Source organism: Alosa sapidissima, chromosome 3 (assembly GCF_018492685.1).
Source record: "Alosa sapidissima isolate fAloSap1 chromosome 3, fAloSap1.pri, whole genome shotgun sequence".
Classification (NCBI taxonomy): domain Eukaryota; kingdom Metazoa; phylum Chordata; class Actinopteri; order Clupeiformes; family Clupeidae; genus Alosa; species Alosa sapidissima.
The window spans coordinates 9,732,032-9,756,213 of NC_055959.1; the positions used below are offsets into that span (position 1 = coordinate 9,732,032).

The window sequence follows — 24,182 nt, forward strand, 5'->3', positions numbered from 1 at the left end:
AGAATGGTTAAAAACTGAAGTGAAAATGTTGTAGGGAAGCTACAATTTCAGGACTGAATTTCTACATTAGCACGTTGATTTTTTTATAGGTAACACCTTACAGGAAAAGAAGAGTCCGCGAGGACACGAAATTTGCACATTGCATGTGCGATGCGCACACATGTGTCCGCGTCGGTGGGCGGAAGCATAGATTACGTCCCCCTGGGATGAGGCTACAGGAAACCTGGCTTAAAGAGAACACGGCAGAAATCGTATGTTTAATGAAGGTAATATCTTGACGAATTAAAACTAGGACCATTGTTGGTCCATCATCTTTGCATTGTAATTGTATTAAAGCAACACCAAAGCACTTTTCTTCTGTCGCGCACGCTATTTGTTTATCCAGCACTGGCTTTGTTACGACGTCCACAGACAAGGTAGAGGATGTTGCACGATTTTATGAAAGTATGATGTATTGCGACTTCAGAAGCAAGTCAAATTTGTAGTTTCTTATGTCTCATTCCATCGAACTACATACAGATCCGCTACCCGATCTGACAAGATACCCTTAGTGCGGTTATATAGAGGGCCGCGAAGTGAATGCAGAAGATACGAGTTGATGAACCACTGAAACGATTTTGGAAACATTAGGCTATTTTAAGGTACAAAAAACTCTTTGGTGTTGCTTTAATATATATATATATATATAGATATATATAGATATAGATAGATAGATATATATACCACTATATATATACCATAGTGTTATGGACAAAGCTGCACAAGCCACCTTTCACTTTCTTGACTGCATGGGTTTTATATGCCATGAAGGGATGTACCTGGTCCAGAGTAATGCTTAGATCAGTAGAACTTGTCAAATTGCCATTCACATGAATGTCTGACTAAGGGTTTCCAAGCCTAGAGCATCACAACCCCCACTACTGGCCAATCCTCTTCCCATAGTGTGCCGCCTTCCCCCAGTAGACTTGAACCTGCTGTCCACAGGATGTGACAGAAAACTGTCATGTGACTTGATGCATGTCCATTGCAGGTGCAATCTGATTGGTCTGCACCACACAACCCCATTGCCAGTGTGTGGTGCATTGGGTTGTTGCACCTTCCTCCGGTGACCATAAGTGAGGGCTGCTTTGATTTGTATTTGATTTGAATAGTCCCTCTGTCTGTTCAGACCAGGGAGAATACAACCATAATGCATTAATTAATTAATCAAACTTGATGACAAACACCATGTCACTGGACCATCGCCTGTCACTCTTCGGACTATATAACAGTATACTGTTGGCAGATAGCCTACTACTGATCAGGATCACCTCACATACTTTGCCATTTTGGAGATGCTCCAACCCCTTCAGCTGACAATAGCTTGCCTGTTCTCCCCAAACACATGTAAGATAAGAAATACAATCTGCTGACATATCTAATCTATCCCGCAACATTGATGTTACGTGCTATAATGAGCATTGTTGGTGAGGTGGGTGTCCGGGTGGATGTGTGAGAACATCTAGAAGAGAAAGAATAAGGATCTGAATAAACAGAAGTATTTATCTTGCTTCTTCTTTTTATTTCTAGAAAAAAGAACTGAAAGCACTCTCTCTCTCTCTCTCTCTCTAAAGTTGGATGAGTGTTAGTGATATTGTTAACCTATATTCAATCTGAATTCAGACAAACATAAACTAAACCTTTGTTTAATCACCTGAAACACTAATGGATAACATTGATAGTGTGAGTGATAAACACTTTAGACAAAATAGTGTGTGTTTATAAACATCAAGCTCCATGAGGAAGTGTGAATGTACAAAATCCCCTGGAGAAGACATTTCCCATTCTCACAGAGAAGAAACACCACTCAGAGAGCAGACTAAACGGGTAAGAACGGCATGCTTGATATTCAGATTGTTTAAGTTTTGCACATTGAACATCAGTGGATAGTTCGCTAAGTGGTAAGTTCTATCGTTTCTCCTGACATGGACAATTCAAAAAATCATTAGGACATACTTTGAAATTTAACAGCGAATAATTTGATATAGCACATTATGGTAAGTGCTGCTCATATATAAGTATGCAGTCGTGTCATGGTATTATACTGCAGTTTTGTGTGCTTCCACTGCATTAAATGTAAAAAATAAATATTGTCATAATGGCAGACATGCATAAAGATGTTAATGAACTTCATTCTGTGGCACCTATGTCATGCTCATAACAAAAACTTCATATGTGAAGATGTTTTATGAGACTAAGGGGTATATGTACTATGTTAGAGAGCATAGCTTAAACACTGTTTTATGAGACTAAGGGGTATATGTACTATGTTAGAGAGCATAGCTTAAACACTGTTTTATGAGACTAAGGGGTATATGTACTATGTTAGAGAGCATAGCGTAAACACTGACAGATGACATCACTGAGTATATTGCAAAAAACACAATTAGCACGTTAGTAAAGTAAGATTCAGTGCCATTAAGGGCCCTGGTTAGTGTTTAGAAGTTTTTCATACCTTTTATTTATCTATAGCTCTCCAGATTTAGACCACAACACTGCTGCTTTAAAATGAATAAAAAGTGTAATGATCAGGAAATAGATATAAGCTATATGCCAGGAAGGTGTCAACAATAATGCACAAGTGTAATTCTACACCAATTAAAAAAGCAAGCACAATACAAGGCAGTAGTTCTTCACCATTCAAAAAAAGGATGTACAACCAACAAACAAATTTAGTGGTGTTGCAGGTAGCATTGACTGTAGTACTCCATATAGGCTGCTATATTTAGCAATACATCTGCACAAATAATATGGTATGGTTGTTTACTTTTTTATTTGCACATTTTTTATTTGCTTATACTATACATCAAAACATGCATTGTGGTGACAGTTGCATATTAATTATGGTTATGGGAATTTGCTTTGTCCAAAGCGAAACAACTATAAGCATAATGATGATATACAATAATTGTTAAGAGTGGACAGCTCTGTGGGGCAGAAAAGTAATCCATGGAAGCAAACTGGACAAAGGCCCACTTCCAGGTGACCTACTGGGATATCTCTCAACATATAAATACAACATTATACTTTGGCATACAGACGCAAGGGAAATAGCATCAGAGCAGATATGAGGTTGTTTCTTCTGCTACTGCTGCTGGGCACTCAGACTTCTCAAGCCTGTCCTGGAGTCAAAACGGTGGTTTCATCCAAGGGACTTGACTATGGTGAGCCCTGAAGACAAAAACACCTTCATCTCAATCCTACAATTAATCTTAATTTAAGATGTATTGTTATGTTATGCACCGTGTGTGTGTGTGTGTGTGTGTGTGTGTGTAGTGACAAATTTGGTTACAGGCTGGGTACAGGAAAAGCTACTCACGGCAGACCTCCCAGTAGTTAGTGGATCGATCATCGGTGTTAGCTATGCCCTTTATGAGTAAGTCCAGTCTGTCTTTGGAGTCCGCCTTTACTTTTTTATAATGTAATATGTTTATGTGTTCAACCTATGAGGAAGTTTGCCAAATAAGGAGCAACACCTGGTACCCTCAGCTTGATACAGCAAAATGGTTAATTTTTATGGGAGAATGTTGATGGATTGAGTATCTCGCTGATTTCTTCAGTATGAAGGTGGTTAAGGTAGATATGCCACAGCCAAGTGTCAACTTTGAGGAGGATACTGGCCTCCGGGTGGAGTTCAGTGGCCTGGCTATAGCTGTAGCAGGGAGCTGGAGAACTTCCTTTGGAATCATGTGAGTTCTGTTTGCTTTCTATTTCACTCTTCTCAGCATGTGACTGATTCAGGGTTGAAGGGGAAGTGAGAGGGTGGATCTAAATTACAATGGTGTGACCTGATGACCTGTGACCTTACTGTAATATTAATCCATCTTTTTCTGTTTTTCACCCCCATACTCTGCCATCCATTTCATAGTAAGGACGGAGGGGCATTTGAACTGGCATTGTTTAATACCGATACATCCTCTCTGCTACAGCTGGGGAGAGACAACCAAGCACGTCTCTCTGTCGAGTGCCTGACATGTGATACACAAATCGGCAGTGTAGACGTGAGCTTTCATGGAGGAGCCGGGTGGGTAGCTTGTTCCAAAAGAAGGATCCTCTTTTGTTCATTCATGATGAAAGATCTTCACTTAAGTTCAGCCCACTGGCCAGCACTGGCTTCTCATACCACTGCTATGCAGACGACACACAGCTCTATCTTTTCCACCTGATGACCCCTTGGTCTCGGCACGGATCTCTGATTGCCTCTCAGATATATCTACATGGATGAAGGCACACCACCTCTAGATAAACCTCTCAGAAACCAAACTGCTGGTCCTCCCAGCTAAACCTACTATACATCATCACATTAACATCAAAATTGACTCCCTGACTGTTGCACCTAGGCTGCAAGAAATGTAGGAGTCATGCTCGACAACTAACTAACTTTCTCCAATCATGTTGCCTCGGTCGCCCGGTCGTGCCATTTCCCACTCTACAACATACGGAAAATTAGGACTTACCTGACTCAATATGTTACCCAACTCCTGGTACAGGCCATAGTCATTTCATAACTTGACTACTGTATCGCCCTCCTGACAGGTCTCCCAGCCTGCACAGTGAAACCCCTTTAGATGATCCAAAACGTGACGGCGTGCCTGGTCTTCAACCAACCCAAAAGGGCACATGTTACCCCGCTGCTCATCCAGCTACACTGGCTACTCATGGCCTGCTCTTCAGAGAATATCTCCTCTCGTAGCACTACTTACAACTAGCCTTGCTAAATCTAGCACTTATCACCTGACTAGAACTGACACTTGACTGTGAAAATAGCACTCATTGATGCACTAACTTGTTTACCATGTTGTGGACCATGTCGCTTTGATTAAAGTTGCTTTGTTTAGCGTAATGTATCTGGGAGAGATTATGTTTAGGGTCTATGTAAAATGTTCCTAAAATCTCTCCAGCTTCTTCATCCAAGCCTTTGTGGATCTCTTTCCTGGCCACATTAAGGGAATAATTCAAGGAAATGTGAGTACTCAAACTGAGATTATATTTTTGGGCGGCACCCATTGTGTTTGTACGTATTCCTATTATTATGCTTCCACCATTGAAGTCTATGGCAGCCCTAGAACCATCTAGTAAAAAGTTGTGAAATTTGGCACACTGATTGGGGACAGCCCCATGATTTATTTCACCGAGTTTCATGTCGGCACCTTGAGCGCTGTAGCGCTGTAACGTTTGTAACGTTCAAGCATGTAACGTTTGACCCGTTGGCCCGATTTTCAAATATGAGGTATCGTTGGAATCCTTGGACCAAGCCGCGTTCAACCCTATGATGTCAATTTCCGCCATGATGGATTTTCCGTCATATTGGATTTTATCAAAAGTGAAACTAAATTTTCACTAATGATGAGGTTGGAATTAAAACTTACAGGTGGTGTTTGGTAATACTGTGGAAGGTCTTAAGGCCCACACATGCAAACTTTTGACATCAACAATATTGATGCCATATTGCTATATTGGATTCAATCAAAAACACTAAAACGTTTTCACAGGTCACAAATGTCATCTGATCTTCAATAAAATTGGCACAGACCATCTTCAGACCATGCCATCACTTATCAACCATTTCATGTATCATAACCAAACATAGTACATGGACTCATGACCCCATTGGATGGACGCTCAAGAAATTTGGTAACCTTTGACCTCTAGGGGGCGCTACAATTAGCAAAAATGCATTTTGGCTTGTAACTGTTGACATGTTTGGAATTAAAACTTAATGTGTCTTTTGGAGTTCCTAAGGCCAACAAAAGCCAACTTGTGATGTCACCATAATCGATCTGGCCATCATTTTGGGTTTTGCCAGAAACACAAAAACATTTTCACAGGTCACAAATTTTATCTGATCTTCATCAAAATTGGCACAGATCATCTTCAGACAATGCCTTATCAGCATTACTTTCTAAAAGCCATTGACAAAATGTTTTGCCCATCACAGCCAATAGAAACTGGTGGCAAAGCCGCCAAACAGGAAGTGACATTATATCTCAGCAAATCTTTGGTTGCTAGACATGAAAGTTGTAGTTACTGCTCACGGCCATATGTCTGATGTAACTTGGCCCCCTCATTGCTGCTTGCAGCTATATTTAAAGGAACCGTATGTAAGAAATGTATTTCAATAAATCATAAAATGGCCCTGATATGTCACTAAACATAAAAAAAAACATATTCATTCCAAATACTTATATCACTGACAACAGTAGTCCAGCAAGGATATTGACATTTAAAAAGTGCAGCCCTCAACTGATGTTGATGTTGTGTTTTGTCATGTAATGTTGTGTTTTGGCCTGATGTGCCACCCTCCAACTATCTACTAATCACGAAGTCAGTAGTGTTTCGGCATCTGGGTTGGCAACCTCAAGTCAGGGGGGAGGGGATACACCGCTCTACAGTAATTTGAAAGTGATTGCAGTACCAGTTTTGGCCACAATCTTACATATGGTTCATTTAAAATAAAAATAATCAGTGTGTAATAATTAATAAATTACTGAATATCTTTTGTCACCACACGCAGATCTGCCTTGTTGTGGAGGACCAAGTTAAAAACCTTGAAGAAATTCTAGCAGCCATGCATGGTAATGGTGTGTGTGTGTGTGTGTGTGTGTGTGTGTGTGCATGTGTATGTGTATGTGCATGCTATGAAACAGACGAAGGGGAATTGCCTAAACTGAAACAATAAGTGATGTGATTCTCTTTTACAGTCGACTACCATGTTGATCCAAGCCTGATCTTTAGAGTTCCTCTCACAAATGCTCCAGTTGTAAAAACCTCTGGCATAGAAGTGGACTTAAAGGTGACAATAGAAGAACTTTCTTCCTACATTTATGGCTTCAGGCCTTCAAGCCAACAGCTCAAACCTAATTGTCAAACTCTACATTTATCCCATGGACTCTCAATCCCGCTCCTCCGTAACTCTCTGGTGCTATGATTCAGGGTGTTTTTTACAGTGAGACGCACCCAAAAGAACCTCCATTCCCACCTGAGGTCTTCCAGCTCCCATGGAAAGCAGATTACATGATCTCCTTGGGCATCTCCCAGTACAGTCTCAACACCTATGCCTACGCTTGCCTCACCGCAGGTCTCTTCCAAATCAACGTTACCGACAGCATGGTGTGTGTGTATGTAACATAGGGTGGGGTGGGGATCTTTTTAAATGTTCATATTGGCAAGTGAACTGAGTAAGTCACATGCACTGAACTGATAGCATGTCACCAAGCTCCACTGAGTATTACTTTGTATTAATTCCTCCCAGATTCCACCATCGTCTCCTATACGACTCAATACCAGCTCATTTGGAATACTCATCCCACAGGTGAGATAAAGATACCTTCTTGAATCTTTCACCTGCGTATCTGACACATTTTAAGCACGAATCGTCTAGAGTAGAAATGGAGAGGCATAATATCAAGAAGAAATGTCTTTCTTCTTAAATGTAGGGAGTGCATTTTCCCTGAAGTGAATATAACATTCATACAGGTGACCGTCTGTGGTGTGTGTGTGTGTGTGTGTGTGTGTGTGTGTGGTGTGTGTCTGTGTGTGTGTGTGTGTGTGTGTGTGTGGTGTGTGTCTGTGTGTGTGTGTGTGTGTGTTCAGCTGCCCAAGATGTTCCCCAACATGCTGATGGAGCTCCAGGTGTTTGCTGATGAGACACCAGCTGTTTCCCTCCATATGGACTCCTTCTCTCTGGTCCTGTCTGTAGCAGTTAAAGCCTATGCCATTGACAACACCACCGCCCGCCGACCCCTGTTCAGACTCAATCTGGTGAGTACATTAGCTTCCATCTGTCCAATATTGTTGAGGTATACACAGACCTATCGTTACATTCCATAGCAGCAAATTGTGCTTTTATTAAATTAATGAAATGTTTTAGAGTTCAAATTAGAAAATGTGTTTTAACCTCATGCTCTTTCACAAAGAAAATTCAATTCAACGGCAAACTGAACATTGGCAATGTTACGCTTATGGGACAAATGCAATTTGAGAAGTGAGTAAAATCTTAGAATCCTACATGCATATTGTGTATTAGGAACAGGATCACTACTAACCATCAAATCCTTTTCCTTCCATTAGCTTGACCTTATCACTGGCATCAAGTGAGATTGGAACTTTCCAGGTTAGTCTATGTTTAATAATGATGTGTGTATATTTGATTGGATGTGGTTAGTATCTGATTAGATGATATTATATCTAAGTTGTAACGATTGAACGTTGAATGTGTTTATGCAGACTAAAACCTTGGAGAGTACTGCAAGCTGGGCCGTTAAGACTGTTTTTCTTCCAAAGCTAAATGGTGAGATTCATAAACACCACTGTGTCCTACAAATGTTTCCCTTTGCAATACAAGCAATGAGTACAACTGAAAATGAGGTGCATTTAATGGTGGAGGTGGCAGATAGCAAGCAAGCCGCAACATCTAAGCTATTGGCTACTTGATTTTCCTTCCGACCAGTCTCAAAACATCCATGGAGTTTATGCTGAGGGAGTCCAGAAGTACCAAATTGTTTGTATTGAACAGAAAACATATTGCACCTTGAGAGTATTATCATGTTTTCTTGGCAACTAATTGCGGAATTTTTTTACTGACCAGATCTGACCAGTGATCAGTAGCATGGGCTTCATATCAGCATGTCAAGAAAATATGTGCCTTAGCCTAGTTCATTGCCACTGAAAGTTCAATTTGTATTGAATGGATCATTCCAACCTCCGGAGATCCAATAGATGTTATAGCCTACTAATTGCTGCAAAAAAATGAATGGGAACGGGGTTTTGTGCATCTGATTCACATATTTCATGTATTTCTGCAAGTAGTCAATTCACTTATCATCCCAGAACCTCATAGATATTGAGTCAGAGAAATCCATGTGAAGTGGGCAAAATAGATGGGATGGACAGCGGGGTGTACTTCAGTCTAACAATGGTGGTCGTGTTTCTGTTTTAGCCATGCTTCAAAAGGGGTTTCCTCTTCCTGTGATGAAAGGTGTGACATTGGCGGGTCCAGTTTTGCAGGTGAAGCAGGTGGGTTCACAGACCGTGAATAAGAGGTGTGATTATGAGTTTCAGTGAGACTATGTGCTACACAGGCCGAGAAATGGTGAAATAAATGAGTGTGTAGTTGATACACGTTAGAATGTCAGTTTGTCAGTTCTAAAATCTATGTATGTATGTATGTATGTATGTATGTATGTATGTATGTATGTATCTATTGATCTATCAGTCAGTTTGTCAGTTCTAAAATCTATGTATGTATGTATGTATGTATCTATTGATCTATCGATTGCAGAGAATAGAAAATTATTGTGAAAATTTGAGTGAAAATTACGACTGGGATTGATTTGAGTGATATGAATGAATAAGCAGCATTATGTAATGCCATGAAATGCATTTATCCATGACAAGTTTAAGAATGTAGATAAAAGATAACTGATAAAACACTTTTGTTTAGCCCTGAAAAATATTTAAGCCATAACATTTTCTTTTCAGTATTTTATTTTCACTTTTAAGAGACTGAAATGAGGATTCATTTCCCCCTGCACTTACATTTACATTTATTCATTTGACAGATGCTTTTATCCAAAGGGACTTACAGCAATAGAATAACATTTAAGCTACAGAGCTACCGCAATAGAATAACACAGGCCTGTTTTTATCTGGTGTTTTGGATATATATTTCTCACATCATCAGCAAAATGGTTTAACTTTAATACATTTCAGTGTTTTAATGATGCAAGAAAATGTTATGCCCCCTTAAAGTTCAATTAACATGTCACAAATGAATGCCTTGTTAATCATGTGAGAAAGAATACGGATGCCTGTGTATTAAATAACACAGATTTAGCATTGAGAATGTAGGAAGGGCACGGATCTAACTGTAAATGTGATGTTTTCGTAGGGTTTCTTGGCTGTGTTTAGTGATGTGCAGATCAAGTATCCACTACGCACCCAGGAAGAATTTTGAGGAGAACCACAAGAGCATTTGGTTCAGAAGATTATTCCTTTATCAACATCAATGCAGAGTGGTGACAAGACTGTCTTGGACAATTCCCAATCAATACGCTTCAATTCCTTCCAACTAAACATCTATATATTGAACTCAAAAGATAATTTAAAGATCAGAAAATTCAAAATGTTATGCATGACTATACAATCAAACATCAATGTCACATTGTTTAGTCCAAGAAACTCCCATTGGTTACATTTAGGCCTATGATTAAGTTCAGTGGTGGTGTCAGTGGTGGAGGAATAGCCAAAGGGAGTGTGGGGGAGGGGAGATTTGTTCCCAAAAATGGTTTCGTCCTCACGTTTGATAAACATGTCTTTTATGAAGCTTTAAATAAATGGGATTTTTTTCTATTTCCAACCAATTTCCATTAATGAACAAAACTCTCCCTTGAACGAAGCCATTTTTCCTTCCATGGCTTTAACGCAGCTGCAAGATGCTTATCCGCAAGACTGGTGGGCGTACCCAATGACTGCTGAATCCTCGACTAGGATGACATAATAAATACATCTCTATCGCCATCCTGTGGCAGAAAATGCACATTGAAATTGTCTTAATTCAGCGATTCAGCCATGGCCGTCGTAGCCCCTTGCGTTGGCCGTGATGCCCCTTTGAAAATCAGAGGTTTACAGGCCAAGGTGGCCTTGGTGCCCCCTTCTTTCAATATTCTGCTTTGCGTCCTACTAATAGCGATTTTTATTTAGCCTGTGGCCTGTCAAAATAATCTTAGCATTCACAGCGCAAATTAATTTAGTCTTTTACGCAGTGGAGAAAGTGACAGTGCAAGAAAGAAAGTGCGTCCAAATTCACCCATTCTTCTCAGATTAACTACTCGCGAAGTAGCCTACTCATCATCACACAGACATCACAAGTATGACATGAAAGAGCTTTTTCTCAGCTTTTAAACGATGTTAGCCGATAATTGCTGTGTTGAACGGTTCGCGATAAAAGTAAATAATATAATTCAATTTAATCATACATTCTACTGAAGGTTTTGGGTCCATGATCTCCCTACCCATTCATATCGGTGGAATACTTCACGAACCCTTCTTTTAACACATGACAAACCATATATAAGAATAAACAGCAGACCTTACCGAACACAAAGGTGTAAAACAGTCCCCTGTACAGTTAGCTGTTCCAGAGTAATCCAGTTTCGAATTTGCAGTAAATTTCGACATGCATGGATGTCTCCAAATTTGGGCTTTAAGTTTTACAATGTGTTTAAATTGTTCCACATGATTTCATAATGGGCCAAATACAAAATAAATTTTACAAATATCGCCTAGATATTGGTAAATCAGAGGACAGCTGACTAACAGTTTGTGAAAGTAGCCTTAATGATCACAAAATGCTAAGCATGCATCTAGGCTATTTGAGTTTCTTAAAGCTGAGCTGTGCTTAAATTGTTCAATACATGATTTCATAGCAGGCCAAATATAAAATAACTGTTATATGTAGCCTAGATATCTGTAATTATTAGATGATCAGAAGATTTACAGTTCTATGTAATATGTCATTTTTCATGTTTTTGTCATGTTTCATACAGTGATGCAGGTCTACTGCAGTGAATAGGCTAAATACAACTTTGATCATTTTTATATGCTATAGTTAACTTTGGCCTTGGTGCCCTGACATGTGGCCTTTGTGCCCCCCACCAAATATGCCCAACTGAAGGCCAAGTGGCCTTGCCCCCAGAATGGTAAAATTCCAAGCCTGGCTGCAAGTGATGGTTATTGGAACAAATAAATGAGATAGCATTGAAGAAAAATGTAGGCTGACACGAACATCTAAATGATAACATCATCAGGCCCAGGACAGGTTTTCAAAATATTGACAGTTATGGAACAATCCATTGTATGGGAAATACAGTAGCCTAGGCTAGAAGTAGGCCTAAGGCATTTATGAAATGAAATGTGGTCAGTTATTAATAGGCCCTGTGTGAAATATAATCAAAATGTTGATTAAATATGACGTATTTTCCCTACTATAGCTATATTAGCCTATATTATGATCTTTTTTACAGGATCCTCCATGCTCGGATACCTTTTTTTGTGATAATTTGGTAATTCAAGTACAATAAACATGGGTCAAAACAATCCATAAGGAATCCATCTATGCACTTTTAAAAGGAGGAAGCAAAGATAAATAATAATCAAAACAGAAAAACAAAACACAACAGAAAAAAACCCCCCATATAACTAGGGCTTAGTCATTAAATCATATTATGCAACACTGTTCAAAAGTTGTACTGCTTTCTTAGACTTCATAGCTTTAAGTGCTTTTGTATAATAAAGGAAATCATTGTAAAACCCACTAAAAGTGGGATGCTTGGATAGCGGAGTCCGTCTCCAAAAACTTCAGACCTCCAATCCATACAGTGGCGCCACTGCACCATTTTTTGTCCATCTCTTACAAGTACAAAATAGAGGAAGAACATTCTCGTCCTTGAGAACAACATTGCAGGCAAGATGGTCGCATACTGGAGACAAGCAGGTCTAAGGTAACTTTAAAATTAAGTGGAACACTTTGTTTCACTCTTGCGTGCAAAATTATAGCATAATGTTGCTGTAGTCTGGACATTTTGTGACATTCATTCTAATTTAATGGCACGATGTTGGCTGAAGAAAATACGTGACTTGTTAGCTAGGCTAATACAGTAACGTTAATGTTACGCGCTAGCTCACGAGTTGTGGCTAACAGTACAGTATCATGACCTTAGTTACTTAACACTCCGGTGTGAGTTGATATGATACACAATACGAGAAATGCGTCAAGTCAGTATGCGAGAAACGCATCAAGTCAGAATGTGTCTCTTTTTTTCCAGCTACATTCGCTTCTCGGCGATTTGTGCTAGTGCTGTTCGGGCAGCCTTGAAAGGTCCATTGAAAGCAGAGGCCCTCAAAGCCGCGGAAACCAGTGTCAAAGTAAACCGACCGAAGACCGCATGTAAGTCAATGTTTAATAATCGTTCCTCATGTCAAAGAGTTGTCTTTTTAACGGTTATTTAGCTGCTAACAGGTTTAATTTGTCGTAGGTTTGATGTATGTAATCTCCGATACAGCGCATGGCTGCTACTAACTTGATGTGTCGTCTCTTGACAGGAGCCATGATAACCTGAGTCCTTGATGTTGTGTCCAAAGGGCCCTTAGCTGGAAGAAGACCTCTAGCGTGAAACGTTCCTTAGTATGTTTGTCATCAACAAAAGCAGTGGAAAACGACATTTTAATTTTCCAAAGCTCCACCATTAAATATGTAATTAAATGTCTTGGTTATGATTGCTGATTTGATTTTTTTTTTTCTCATTCCCATACATTTGCCTAATATAGGCCTACAAGCCTCTCTTGTCAAGTAAAGCAGTCAGGAGATTGTTTTGATGCACACCAGAATGTGTAGGCCAAGTAAGCTACAATGTTCAATATGATGTGCAATGTGAACTTCCCTGGCTGAGCCCACCAACTGTTACTGCTGAAATGGAAATAACTATTGCTGAAGGTAGAAGATGCAGATTAATTTGAATGAGTGAGTTTATTTCAACAGTCATTAAGAAAATTGTCAAGATTTTTAGTTGTAAATGTCATACTGTTGTTAACAAATCTGACATTCATCAAAGCCATCTAATGATTAAGATCATTCACATAGCTTATTCAGACTTAAATGTATTACAGCCAGATCTTACCTTTGTCTCACTTTACTGCTTCCCTATCTCCACTACCTCAAAGTAATGTTCCATGTCTGTCTACAGGGGGTCAGTGGTTAAAGTCAAATTGAAATAACCATGTAAATTTTTTCTTTAAAATATCAGTATTAAGGAACTGGTGAACTAGTTCCTACATAAACTGATTAGCCTACAGTTTTGGAAATATGCATTATATGAAATACATTTCCTAGCTCTCTCATTCAAAGATAATAGTTATTAAATGTATTGTAAACTACTTGTCTTGACACTCATGAGCTAAAGCAATAACCTCCAGTCCCTAACTGCAAGGTACGATTCATGTGTGCAGCCTCGGCTAGAACATTGGGTTGACGTTCCTGTCATTGTAGTTGTTGGTTGTCCAATTATAGAACCTGATCATGCCCGAGATCTCATTTTCACTCTTGACAAGAGAAGTGACAGGTAAAGGTACTGAAATTGAATTAACTTCACCTTCAAGTTTAATGGTGATACTTCAGTAGAGCCATAATACATATGGGATTGTGGCATACGTACATCTAGTTTTCAGTTCATTTTTATTTACATAAAAAGGGCCACAATGTGTTTCAGGCTTTCTGTACAAATAGATACCCCCCTCCTCTCCACATTCAAGGTAAAGAACACCTGCTCGTGAGGTAGCAGGTGAAGGTTTGGCAGATATGCATGCAACTGCAGTTTTAGCCTACATCCAGCAGGTCAACATTTCATAAGACACTTTGCAGTACAGGTGGCAGCTATATTGAACTAAGCTAAATGACATTTCATCTGGGGGAAAAAATATAAGGTCATGTCTTTACCAGATATGATGGATCAAATCAGTGTTAATGCCCAATACTTAGTTATGGTCATCAGACTGGTAGACAATGTCTTTGCCTGAGATGTGACATCACGGTCTCCCTGAGGTTCTGGTTGTAATTATCGTAAACAACCTCAGGAAACAAAAATGCTTATAAAACATTTAACACAAAAAGTGTTATAATGTGCTAGTTGTATTTCTTTTCCCTGGTCATCTTGATCATAGTCTCTGGTGAGCGGTATAGGAAGATGAGCTTCTCAAACAGCTGCTCCTCCAGCTCCATCTCTCCTGTCTCACGCACAACGAAGATGTCCGTGCAAAGCTTGAGCACACGGTCCACACATGGCAGCTCTTCAAACATGATGGAACGAGAAATGCCATTGAAGAACTCACGCACAAACTTCCCAATCACAAGCACGACAGACATGTAGAGACCCACGATCCTACACAAGAATGGGGGTGAAGAGAGAAGGGTTTAAACAACGATCCAAAACGAATGATTGTAAAGCCTTTCATATAAAAAAAAGCATTTAAGCAGGATTAATGTATGTATACATTGCAATACAATAATTCCAACAATACTTATGTCATAATGACATACAAAAATGTAGTTAATTAGGGCCCTAATGTTACATTAATTAATACATTTTACAACAAATGTTCTTGTTCTCTTCTGTACTCTACTGAATATAGGATAATCAATACAACTTAGCAATTGCTATTAATGTAAATTCTGTAACAATCAGAGACATCATGTCTTCTAAAACAAGGTGCTACTTCAAGCCAGTATTTCACCATTTCTGGTTTGCAGAACAGCTAGTTAATAGGTCTTACCCATATCCTGCAAGAAAGTTGAGACTTGAAGGGCTGACTTTGTCATTGAAGATGACCAGCTGAATGCTGTGGCATTTCATTGGTGGATATGCTGGAGCACACTCCTCCACTACCCACCACTGTGGCCCAGGCTGTGACCCCTCGGAACTCTGTTTAAGTTTAATAGCCAAGGGACGGAAGAAAGCATAGTCCTGAACGTCATCTGGATCGTCCGAATGCTCTTTGAGGGTTGAAAAATGACATCAAACATTTTAATGAGTTATATGAGATATATTTCAAAACATTATTTCATTATATAATTTTACAACTTAAAACTATCTTTAAAACATCTTTAGATATATGCACATGTAATGTGTCTATAATAATAATGAGCTTGATGAAATGTGTAAGTCCCAATTCAGTGAATGAGACAGAGACAAAGTGATAGCTTTTATTTCATTCTGCTAGTGTGCTTGACTCACCTACATTCAGCCGATTGGCCATCTTTGCTTCTGGTCCTGAGGGCCCTCGTATATATTTAGGCAGCAGAGACTCTATAATCCTATCATGACAATATTACTTATTATGAAGCAGAGAGTAAGATGGCAGTGTTTATATCAGTAATGCATCGTGTGTGTGTGTGTGTGTGTATGTGTTATGTTTGTAAAGACACGCACACAACATTGCTGTGATTCCCTTTCAACATCTTGACAATCTCATCTCTCAGACTGTTGTCCTCATATTTGACTGTATATTCACCCACGGTCTCAACATTCATGGAAAGGCTGGCATTCCTGTTGTCATAAACACATGTATTAACCCCCTCACAGTCAAGTCCAGCATGCTATGACAAAGCCTAAGAGTGTGTGTGATGTGTGCTTGTGGTGGTCTATACCGTAATAACATCCAACGCAGTGTGATGTAAATATGTGTGGAGTTGCTCAGCTCGTGGATCATGGCATCTCTACTGGCTGGACTGATGCTCCACTGGAGACTAGCATCACTCTTTATCTGTGCCACCACAATGTCCTCAGGCATGTAACCCACCAAGAACTGCATTGCAGACTGTGGGAGTGTGGAGGCAGTCAGAATAACACAGCAAATACAATATGAAAATGCAAAATGAATGTAATAAGTCCTGCAATGGAGATATAGATGCAGAGACAAATAGTGAAAGAAACTAACAGAACTATGGTTGCGTCATAACCTATATAGTTATAGAGTATATTCAATGTAATAGGAGTCTTACAACATGCAATTGGTGTGATGACTTTGTGAGTATCTAAACTGGAGTGAGCTGCTTTATTTTGTGCAAAACGTTGGCCTGATTACCGGATAAGTGGCGTAATTGTTGGTCAGTCGGTTATAAGCAGCTCCTGAATACGGTATTAAATTCTGTTCCTGGGCAGTCATGGAGAACAGAGGCTGGAGGAGAAAAGGTATGAATTAGTGTACACAAAGAATATTTGGGCAGCCGTGGCCGTTAGGGCTTCGGGCTTGTAACCGAAGGGTTGCCGGTTCGATTCCCGACCAGTAGGAAAATTGTGGGCGGGGGAATGGTTGAGCACTGCAATCCACGGCTAAACTGCCCTTGAGCAAGGCACCTTGGCCATTACCCCTCACTGCTCCCCGAGCGCCGCTGTAGCAGGCAGCTCACTGCGTTGGGATTAGTGTGTGCTTCACCTCACTGTGTGTTCACTGTTAAATACATAGTATTTAAACAAAAACAAATTCTATAATGCAATATGCTACAATAAAATGCATGTCACATGCACACATACACTTAATTTGATAATTTGTGGGTGTAACGTATGATTTGGAGTCATAAATACTGCTCAAATGAAATGTCATGATTCCTGAGCATGACTACAGAGATAAACAAACAGAAAGCAAACTGGAAGATGCCATGAGAGTGTAACTACCTCATATCCTGCAATACTGAGCTGAATGGAGACACCTAAGGGCTGATTGGTGACTCCAGCCACAGATTTCACCAATGACATGAAGAGTAGAGGGAACCACACTATACTGATCAGAGTAAAAATGACGAATCCTCCCATGCCATACTTCACCAAGCTCTTCTTCTTCTGACCAGGAACATGTGGATATTTCTGAAATGTCACACACGAGACTTACTGAGTCACAGGCAACCTGTGCAACAGACTGAAAACCTACAGTATGTTTAGTGAAGTGAATGGCATTTGCAGGCTCATTTAAGAAATCCTTTAAAGTCCCTGTAAACCAAAAATAAACATGTGCACACGTAAACATTTGTAAATAGGGTGTTATTAACCACATACATCGAGAAGTGTGTAAAATTAGGCTTCCAATCATTACACAATTCAATACCACACAGTTCACAGTCCTTGCACATGTTTTTTCGGGAGTATTTTCCTGCCAGTTTACAGCTGTAGACACACAAACCTTCTCTGACTCCCTCCAGCACTTGAGGATAAAGATGTTGGCATAGATGTCCTCCACACAGATCCAGCTGGACAGGCTGAGGGTCGTGTCTGTCCAGACCCAGTCCATTACAGCACGCAGCTCAGTTAGGAAAGGAACCATCCGGAACCTAAGGATGACAGCAGATTAAAAAAAATACTTTCTTTTTTCTTAATCGTCTTTTTTCAAGTTGATGGAATAAAACAGCCACCTTAATCAGCAATCTTATACAGAGTATACTTAAGACAGTAAACAGGGGATTCAGACAGCAATGGCAAGCATGGACATTTAAAAAGCAGGATGGACATTTATTTAATCAGGTATGAATCAGTGTATTGCTGTGCACATGCTTACCCTTGGAAAAGGAAGAGGTTTAGGTAGTTGTAGTTTTTAGTGAGAAAGTTCCCCAGAACTCTGTTCGGGTACCCACACTTGATCTGATAGGCAGACAGGCCAAAGTAGATGCACTTGACAAAATACCACAGCTGGGCAACAAAGTTACTATTGAATCTCCTAGGGGGAAAAATAAAAAACAGAACTTGGGATGTAGAACAATTTTATCCATCTTGCGCATTGTTGTTCAGTGTTCATAACATTGATACAATGGTGTGTGTGTGTGTGTGTGTGTGTGTGTGTGTGTGTGTGTATGCTCAGTTCCAGAACTAACTAATGATTCTTTTTTCCGACTGTGGTTGCTAAACGACAACTAGGTGAGTAAAATTGGGATAAATTCTTCCGAATATGTATGAATGTCAGGGCTCCGAACCGGTTCAAGGAACGAAAACGAAAAACGAAAACGAACGGAATTTTACGGAATTTTACAAGGAGCGGAAACGGAAACGAAAACAAAATGGTCTTCAACTGTTCCGGAACAGAAACGTTATTCTGAAATCCACAAAACCGGTTAATAACGGGTTTTTTTTTTCGTTCTCTATATAACAGCTTAATAATTTGATTTCTGCAGTTTGAAATAAAAAAAACGAATAAATGGACCTTTGGTCCAAATGGGTATATTTTGTCTTGCTGTTGTAGTGTAACCTATCCGTCTGCCACTTCGGATCTTAGGCCAGCTCGTAGCGTAGGCCAGTGTTTCTCAAAGTGTGGTCCGGGGACCACTGGTGGTCCGCAAGCTATCCCAAGTGGTCCGCGAGCTGTTGTAAAAAATAATATAGATGCGTTGTTTGCAATATTGAACCAACTTGTATGTAAATCCAAAGTTCTGCAATACTGCCTATGTAAGCTATGCCAATTTAAATCATATGAATCCTCTGACACAATAAGCAAGGTGCAAAGACAATAAGCAAGGTGGGTTCAGTGAGTAGGCCTATTGTGTCTATTAGCTATGTGGTCCGTGAGGTTTTTTCTAATGGTTAAGTGGTCCTTGGTCTGTAAAAGTTTGAGAAACACTGGCGTAGGCTACTGAAACTGATTTGGAAATTGTTTGTAGCCTATGCGTAATAGCCTATTTTGCCTGTCCACGCCTTGTCGTTTTAAAGTCGGGATTTGAAATGTTTGCGCAATTATAGCCTATTCTATGTAGCCTAGAAGAGTTAAACAGGAAATTTGAGATAGGCATTGTCAGCAACAGACAGGTTCGTTTATAAACAGGGTTGGAATTATAGCGCAAGCCTTTGAAGATCTCCATATGGATAAAACTCCAAAAGGCTACAACCAGGTAAGGAGTTTAGCACGTATCCAGAAATATTTTTGATAAGACATTATTTATAGGCATAGGTTAGGCCTACAGTAAGTCTGTAGGCTATGGGATGGATAGCCCATCTGAATGTTTTTGGATGCCGCCTGTGATTTATTATTTTTGGCCATAGCTACGGTATAGGCTAAATCAAGGGGAAATAATGAGTAGCCTACGTCTATTCTAAGGTAAAGTCCACAAAAATAGACTTGATAGGCCCGCCAAACACTGCCGGAACTTTAAGAACGAACGATATTTTGCGTTCCGAACCGGTTCAGGACCGATATGTTGGTGGCGGAACGCATGCAAGAACGAAAACGTTAAACATAGGCCTATCTGAACCGTTCGGAACGGAACGTTTGAAGAATAATTTCGTTTTCAAGCCCTGATGAATGTACTCATATTGTAAAGTGCCGTTCTATGTGTATAGAGACATGAGAATTCCTGACCGTTCGGTCACTCCAGGTAGGATGAAGAACATCCAGAAGTGGATCCCAAACACCAGCAAAACCTGGAAAACACACTTTCCGAAAAGGGTCTTGCGGAGGTACAGCGCCCGATCCACCACCATGGTTCCAAACTGGATGAGTAGCATTACCAAGAAGGCCTCTGGGACCTGGTCCTCTGATAATGACTCTGTGATGTCCGCTGCTGCACTGTGTTTCTACACCCACGCACACATACAAAAGAGAACCCTCAACCTACCAAAGGAGGAAATCTATAGTACCAACCAAAGATTTTACAGCTGACATGTAGGCTTCAAGAATAAATAATATAAAAATGTCAGGATACAGGCATAGGATTCCTACAGTAATAAGCTTCTATGATCACACTTGAGCTTGCAAAAATGGCCGCCATACAACAAACTTTTACAACAAACTCATTCCCAACATATTTTCTGGCCAGTGATCAATCTTATGTGTAGCGCTCAGGAATCTTTGGTGTGAACAGGGACCACAGGCCATAAAACACTCAACTCTCAGTGTCCATGACTGTTCAAAGCCTTATGTTTAATGTTTTTTCCCTCATCAAGTTCGTTATTCAGAAAATGTTACCTTTACCAAATGATATGTACTTACCCCAAAAGCCCCGTAGCCAAAAATGATGACTATGAAATTGACGACATCAATCAAGAACATCAGGGCATATACATCACACACAGGACTGTACTCAGGATGGATGATGTCATAGAAGAACTGTCTGATGGGTAAGTAGATGTGTAGGCCACTGAGAGGAGAGAGTGTGGGGAAGACAGGAGTGAAGAGAAGACTGAGACAATAACACTCTTCCTTGTAATGTCTGACAGCAAGAAAAAAAAACTGACTCTAGCAACAGGGCTACACAGGGTCCACAATTGAAGCCACTATCAGGTCTGGTGTAGCCAGTTCCATTGAATAAAGTGGAATCTAATTGTTGCAACAGATAGAACACTTCAGGTACATGCCTGGTGTAGCCTGCCTATAAGACTCAGAGTTATAAATGATAACATCTCTACATATGAAGCAAATAGTCACAATGCAAGTGTCTGCATGCAAACTTACACCTCAATGAGGGCAGCTTTGACCACCAGAGCCCTCTCTCTGATGTGCTGACGGATCCTCTGTTTGCGGGTCAGCTGCACTTTGGGAACTTGCCTCTTCCTCTTAGACTTGCGCTTCTTTGGCTTTTGACCATCTGCAGAACCAACGACAAATGAAGAGTTTAGAAGCATGATAACGATGGTAAGTGAATGCTCTCTAAACATAGTATACGTGAATCAAATAATTTTGCTTCAAAACCCACTAAATACCACTCTCTTCCTGATCTGAAATATCAATTTGAAGGCAAAACCCTATAGGAGCCTGATAAAAAAAATTGCTCATTTAAAAGAAAAGTGGTCAGACGGATTTAGAGGGTTTTGCATTTGAACTCTTCAAAATCATTTCCCATGTGAGGAAAACCATGACATTCCCTGATGATGACACTTAACACCTGCATTTGTAGGATTTTGTAATAATTGTTAGTATTTGATTGGTACTTTTTGATTTTTTCACAGACTATTCATAATTTCTAGCCTATATAAGCGTACCTTGCATGGGGTAGATTGTTCTAGTCAGAGGACCATAAATATTTGTGCAGCATGCATCTTACTGAAAAGTGATATTTGATTATCTGGGGGGGCTGCTGTTTGCATGCCTACAAACCCCCAACCAACATTTCTTTAGAGTGTAACTCAGTACACACCTGGCTGCTCTGAGCTTTGGCTTCGCCCCAATCTGTTGAACAAGGAGGAAGTGGTGGACGCCTGCAGGGGCAGAAAGGGTAGCCGTCTCCGAGGGGCCAGGGCATCTTCACCCCCTCTTCCTCCTCCTCCTCCTCCTCCTCCTGCATTCATCTTTTTCTTTTCAGTTTTCTTCTTCATCTTCTTAAAGAAGTCAGGCATCTCCACCTCTTTGTTGTCCCATAAACCATGGCACTGTTGACAGGTAAGCCAAAGTTAGCCTAAATAATCTTCTATGCTCATAAATCAAAATTATACTACCATAGAATATGTGAAGTACAATACAGTTATATTTTTAACTAATGTAGTGTTCACATACTTTAAGTCGCTTTGGACAAAAGCATGGTATGCCAAATACCATGAATAGAAACATAAACAATATTAAATAATCCCTATCATAGTATTTCTTGAGTAGAGAGTGGTAAGTGTGCCTTGAGAATTGAACGATGGAAGAAAAGTGCCAGAAGTTGCAGCAGGTCAAATAACACATAGCCATCCTTCTTCTCCACACCAACGATGTTGGGCACTGCAAATGGACGATCAGCATTGATGCCACGGTAAGCCGATGTAGTCCATGGAAAAAAACCAAACTGGAAAAAATACTTCACCAACACGATGAGCTGAGAAGACAGGAATAGCTTGTCAAACAACAAACAATTACATTCACAATTACAGTACTCCTTTAAAGTACTCCTTCCTGTCACCTGATGACTTAAAAGACTGGACTAAAGCTTTTGTGCAGATGATGGTGGAAGCTAACCTCTGTGTAGATGATGGTGGAAGCTAACCTCTGTGTAGATGATGGTGGAAGCTAACTTTTGTGTAGATGATGGTGGAAGCTAACCTCTGTGTAGATGATGGTGGAAGCTAACTTTTGTGTAGATGATGGTGGAAGCTAACTTTTGTGTAGATGATGGTGGAAGCTAACCTCTGTGTAGATTATGGTAGAAGCTAACCTCTGTGTAGATGATGGCGGTCATCCAGAAGCGTTTGGTGGGCCGTGGGACGGACATCATGGCCCAGAGGAAGATGAGGATGGGCAGCACCAGGGAAAAGATTGCGGCCGACACCATGTGGTTCAGGATGATGACAAAATAGCACAGCATCTCCGACTGAGACACCATAGTGTTGTAGAGGGCGAACAGCAACCTCAGGGGCCGGGGGAGAACTTGGTAGAACTTGTCGGACTCCTCAATCTCTGGGTTTTGGAACATACTACAGAACAAAACAAACAACACCCATGCCCATAGGCATTACTAACGGTCACGTTATTAAATTTCAAAATGACACAGTTGTAAACTGATTGCAGAATAGTAAAGCAATTGATTACTACCTACTACCTTATTTGACCTTCATGTCCTTAGGGAGGCTCTGGCCATTTTGGACTGTGTTGACCACCCCCTCTATAGTTTTTGTGCTTCTACCCTCAGGTAGAAGGTATAGAGTTCCCACCCATAGGACTAAACATTACCAATTCACCTTTGTATGTACTGCCATTAACATGCTGAATTTGCTCAAATGATGTCACTATTCTGCTCCTCTTGCTCACTGGACTTCTGGACTATTGCTTATCTTCTCCATGGAGTGATCTTGCACTGTATTTTATTTAATGTACTGGTCCTTGTCTATCTTTGTTGTAATGCTGTCTTCATTGCTATTTATTAACTTGTGTGTGTTGTGTCGTTGGTTGTGTGTTTCTTAACCCCTGACTGCAACTTAATTTCCCCCCGTGGGATAATACACTTGACTTGACTTGACTTGACTTGTGGTGCAGTAACAGTGCAAAGCTGTGAAGGGACCTAACTCATTAAGCAGCAGCTCACTGGCTGTCAGGGCTCGTGTCTGTTCACTCAGGGGAGCAGGCTCTGGGGTGGCTTCACCCGGGTCCTCCTCTGACTTTTTGTCACACGACTCCAGGTACTGCACGGTCTCTTGTGCATGCTCCTCAAGTTCCTCATCGATCTCCTCTTCAGTCTCACTTCCTTCAACAGCATCACTCTCTCCAGAAGCATCCTTCTCTTCAACAGCCTCACTCTCTCCAGAAGCATCCTTCTCTTCAACAGCCTCACTCTCTTCAATAGCACCATCATCTTCAACAGCATCACTCTCTTCAATAGCACCATCCTCTTCAACAGCATCACTCTCTTCAATAGCACCATCCTCTTCAACAGCATCAGTCTCTTCAATAGCACCATCATCTTCAACAGCATCAGTCTCTTCAATAGCACCATCATCTTCAACAGCATCAGTCTCTTCAATAGCATTCCTCTCTCCATCTACAACACTGACAGTAAGACAGGGAAGAAAGAAAGGGAACAGAGACAGGAACACAGATAGAAAGATACAGCGTGAGTGTGAGAGGATAGTTGAACTGCCTACTACCCACTAGCTAACTAACAACAGACAATGACCATGCCTATTATTAACAATCACATGACCAATTAT

The 24,182-nt window shown here is 40.3% G+C and overlaps 3 protein-coding genes across 5 annotated transcripts in view; 2 read left to right on the top strand and 1 right to left on the bottom strand.

The window, feature by feature from the left end:
* The first annotated feature begins 1,655 nt into the window (after window positions 1–1,655).
* On the top strand, window positions 1,656–10,396 carry bpifcl (BPI fold containing family C, like). Of its 3 annotated transcripts, none has more exons than XM_042085949.1 (16): window positions 1,662–1,866; window positions 3,079–3,203; window positions 3,316–3,415; window positions 3,600–3,728; window positions 3,908–4,063; window positions 4,941–5,004; window positions 6,554–6,614; window positions 6,741–6,832; window positions 6,973–7,149; window positions 7,292–7,351; window positions 7,633–7,800; window positions 7,956–8,023; window positions 8,110–8,152; window positions 8,266–8,329; window positions 8,978–9,054; window positions 9,929–10,396. In XM_042085949.1, the coding sequence occupies exons 2-16, from the start codon at window positions 3,107–3,109 to the stop codon at window positions 9,992–9,994; spliced, it is 1,422 nt and encodes a 473-aa protein (XP_041941883.1). In that variant the 5' UTR covers window positions 1,662–1,866; window positions 3,079–3,106; the 3' UTR covers window positions 9,995–10,396. The 3 variants fall into 3 exon arrangements, with proteins under 3 accessions (XP_041941886.1, XP_041941883.1, XP_041941885.1); XM_042085951.1 differs by having other exon boundaries at window positions 1,861–1,940; XM_042085952.1 differs by lacking the exons at window positions 8,110–8,152; window positions 8,266–8,329; window positions 8,978–9,054; window positions 9,929–10,396 and having other exon boundaries at window positions 1,656–1,866; window positions 7,633–7,836; window positions 7,919–8,003.
* A 2,002-nt stretch (window positions 10,397–12,398) lies between these two features.
* Window positions 12,399–13,314, top strand: LOC121705169 (ATP synthase subunit epsilon, mitochondrial-like). Its single transcript, XM_042085986.1, has 3 exons — window positions 12,399–12,539; window positions 12,864–12,985; window positions 13,141–13,314. Coding segments are annotated over exons 1-3 (156 nt in total). The 5' UTR covers window positions 12,399–12,507; the 3' UTR covers window positions 13,143–13,314.
* Window positions 13,315–14,171: 857 nt separating this feature from the next.
* The window catches only part of si:dkey-11f4.7 (piezo-type mechanosensitive ion channel component 2), a 36,501-nt gene continuing 26,490 nt past the window's right edge, over window positions 14,172–24,182 (bottom strand). Inside the window, exons 40-55 of the mRNA XM_042085874.1 lie at window positions 23,542–24,021; window positions 22,694–22,952; window positions 22,169–22,357; window positions 21,701–21,932; window positions 21,019–21,151; window positions 20,557–20,704; window positions 19,927–20,141; window positions 18,139–18,297; window positions 17,767–17,914; window positions 17,265–17,453; window positions 16,675–16,767; window positions 16,238–16,407; window positions 16,020–16,136; window positions 15,825–15,904; window positions 15,364–15,583; window positions 14,172–14,972 (exon numbers count right to left, since the gene is read on the bottom strand). Coding sequence (XP_041941808.1) covers window positions 14,717–14,972; window positions 15,364–15,583; window positions 15,825–15,904; window positions 16,020–16,136; window positions 16,238–16,407; window positions 16,675–16,767; window positions 17,265–17,453; window positions 17,767–17,914; window positions 18,139–18,297; window positions 19,927–20,141; window positions 20,557–20,704; window positions 21,019–21,151; window positions 21,701–21,932; window positions 22,169–22,357; window positions 22,694–22,952; window positions 23,542–24,021 — 3,088 coding nt within the window. The 3' untranslated portion in view covers window positions 14,172–14,716. The remainder of the gene's footprint in view (window positions 14,973–15,363; window positions 15,584–15,824; window positions 15,905–16,019; window positions 16,137–16,237; window positions 16,408–16,674; window positions 16,768–17,264; window positions 17,454–17,766; window positions 17,915–18,138; window positions 18,298–19,926; window positions 20,142–20,556; window positions 20,705–21,018; window positions 21,152–21,700; window positions 21,933–22,168; window positions 22,358–22,693; window positions 22,953–23,541; window positions 24,022–24,182) is intronic.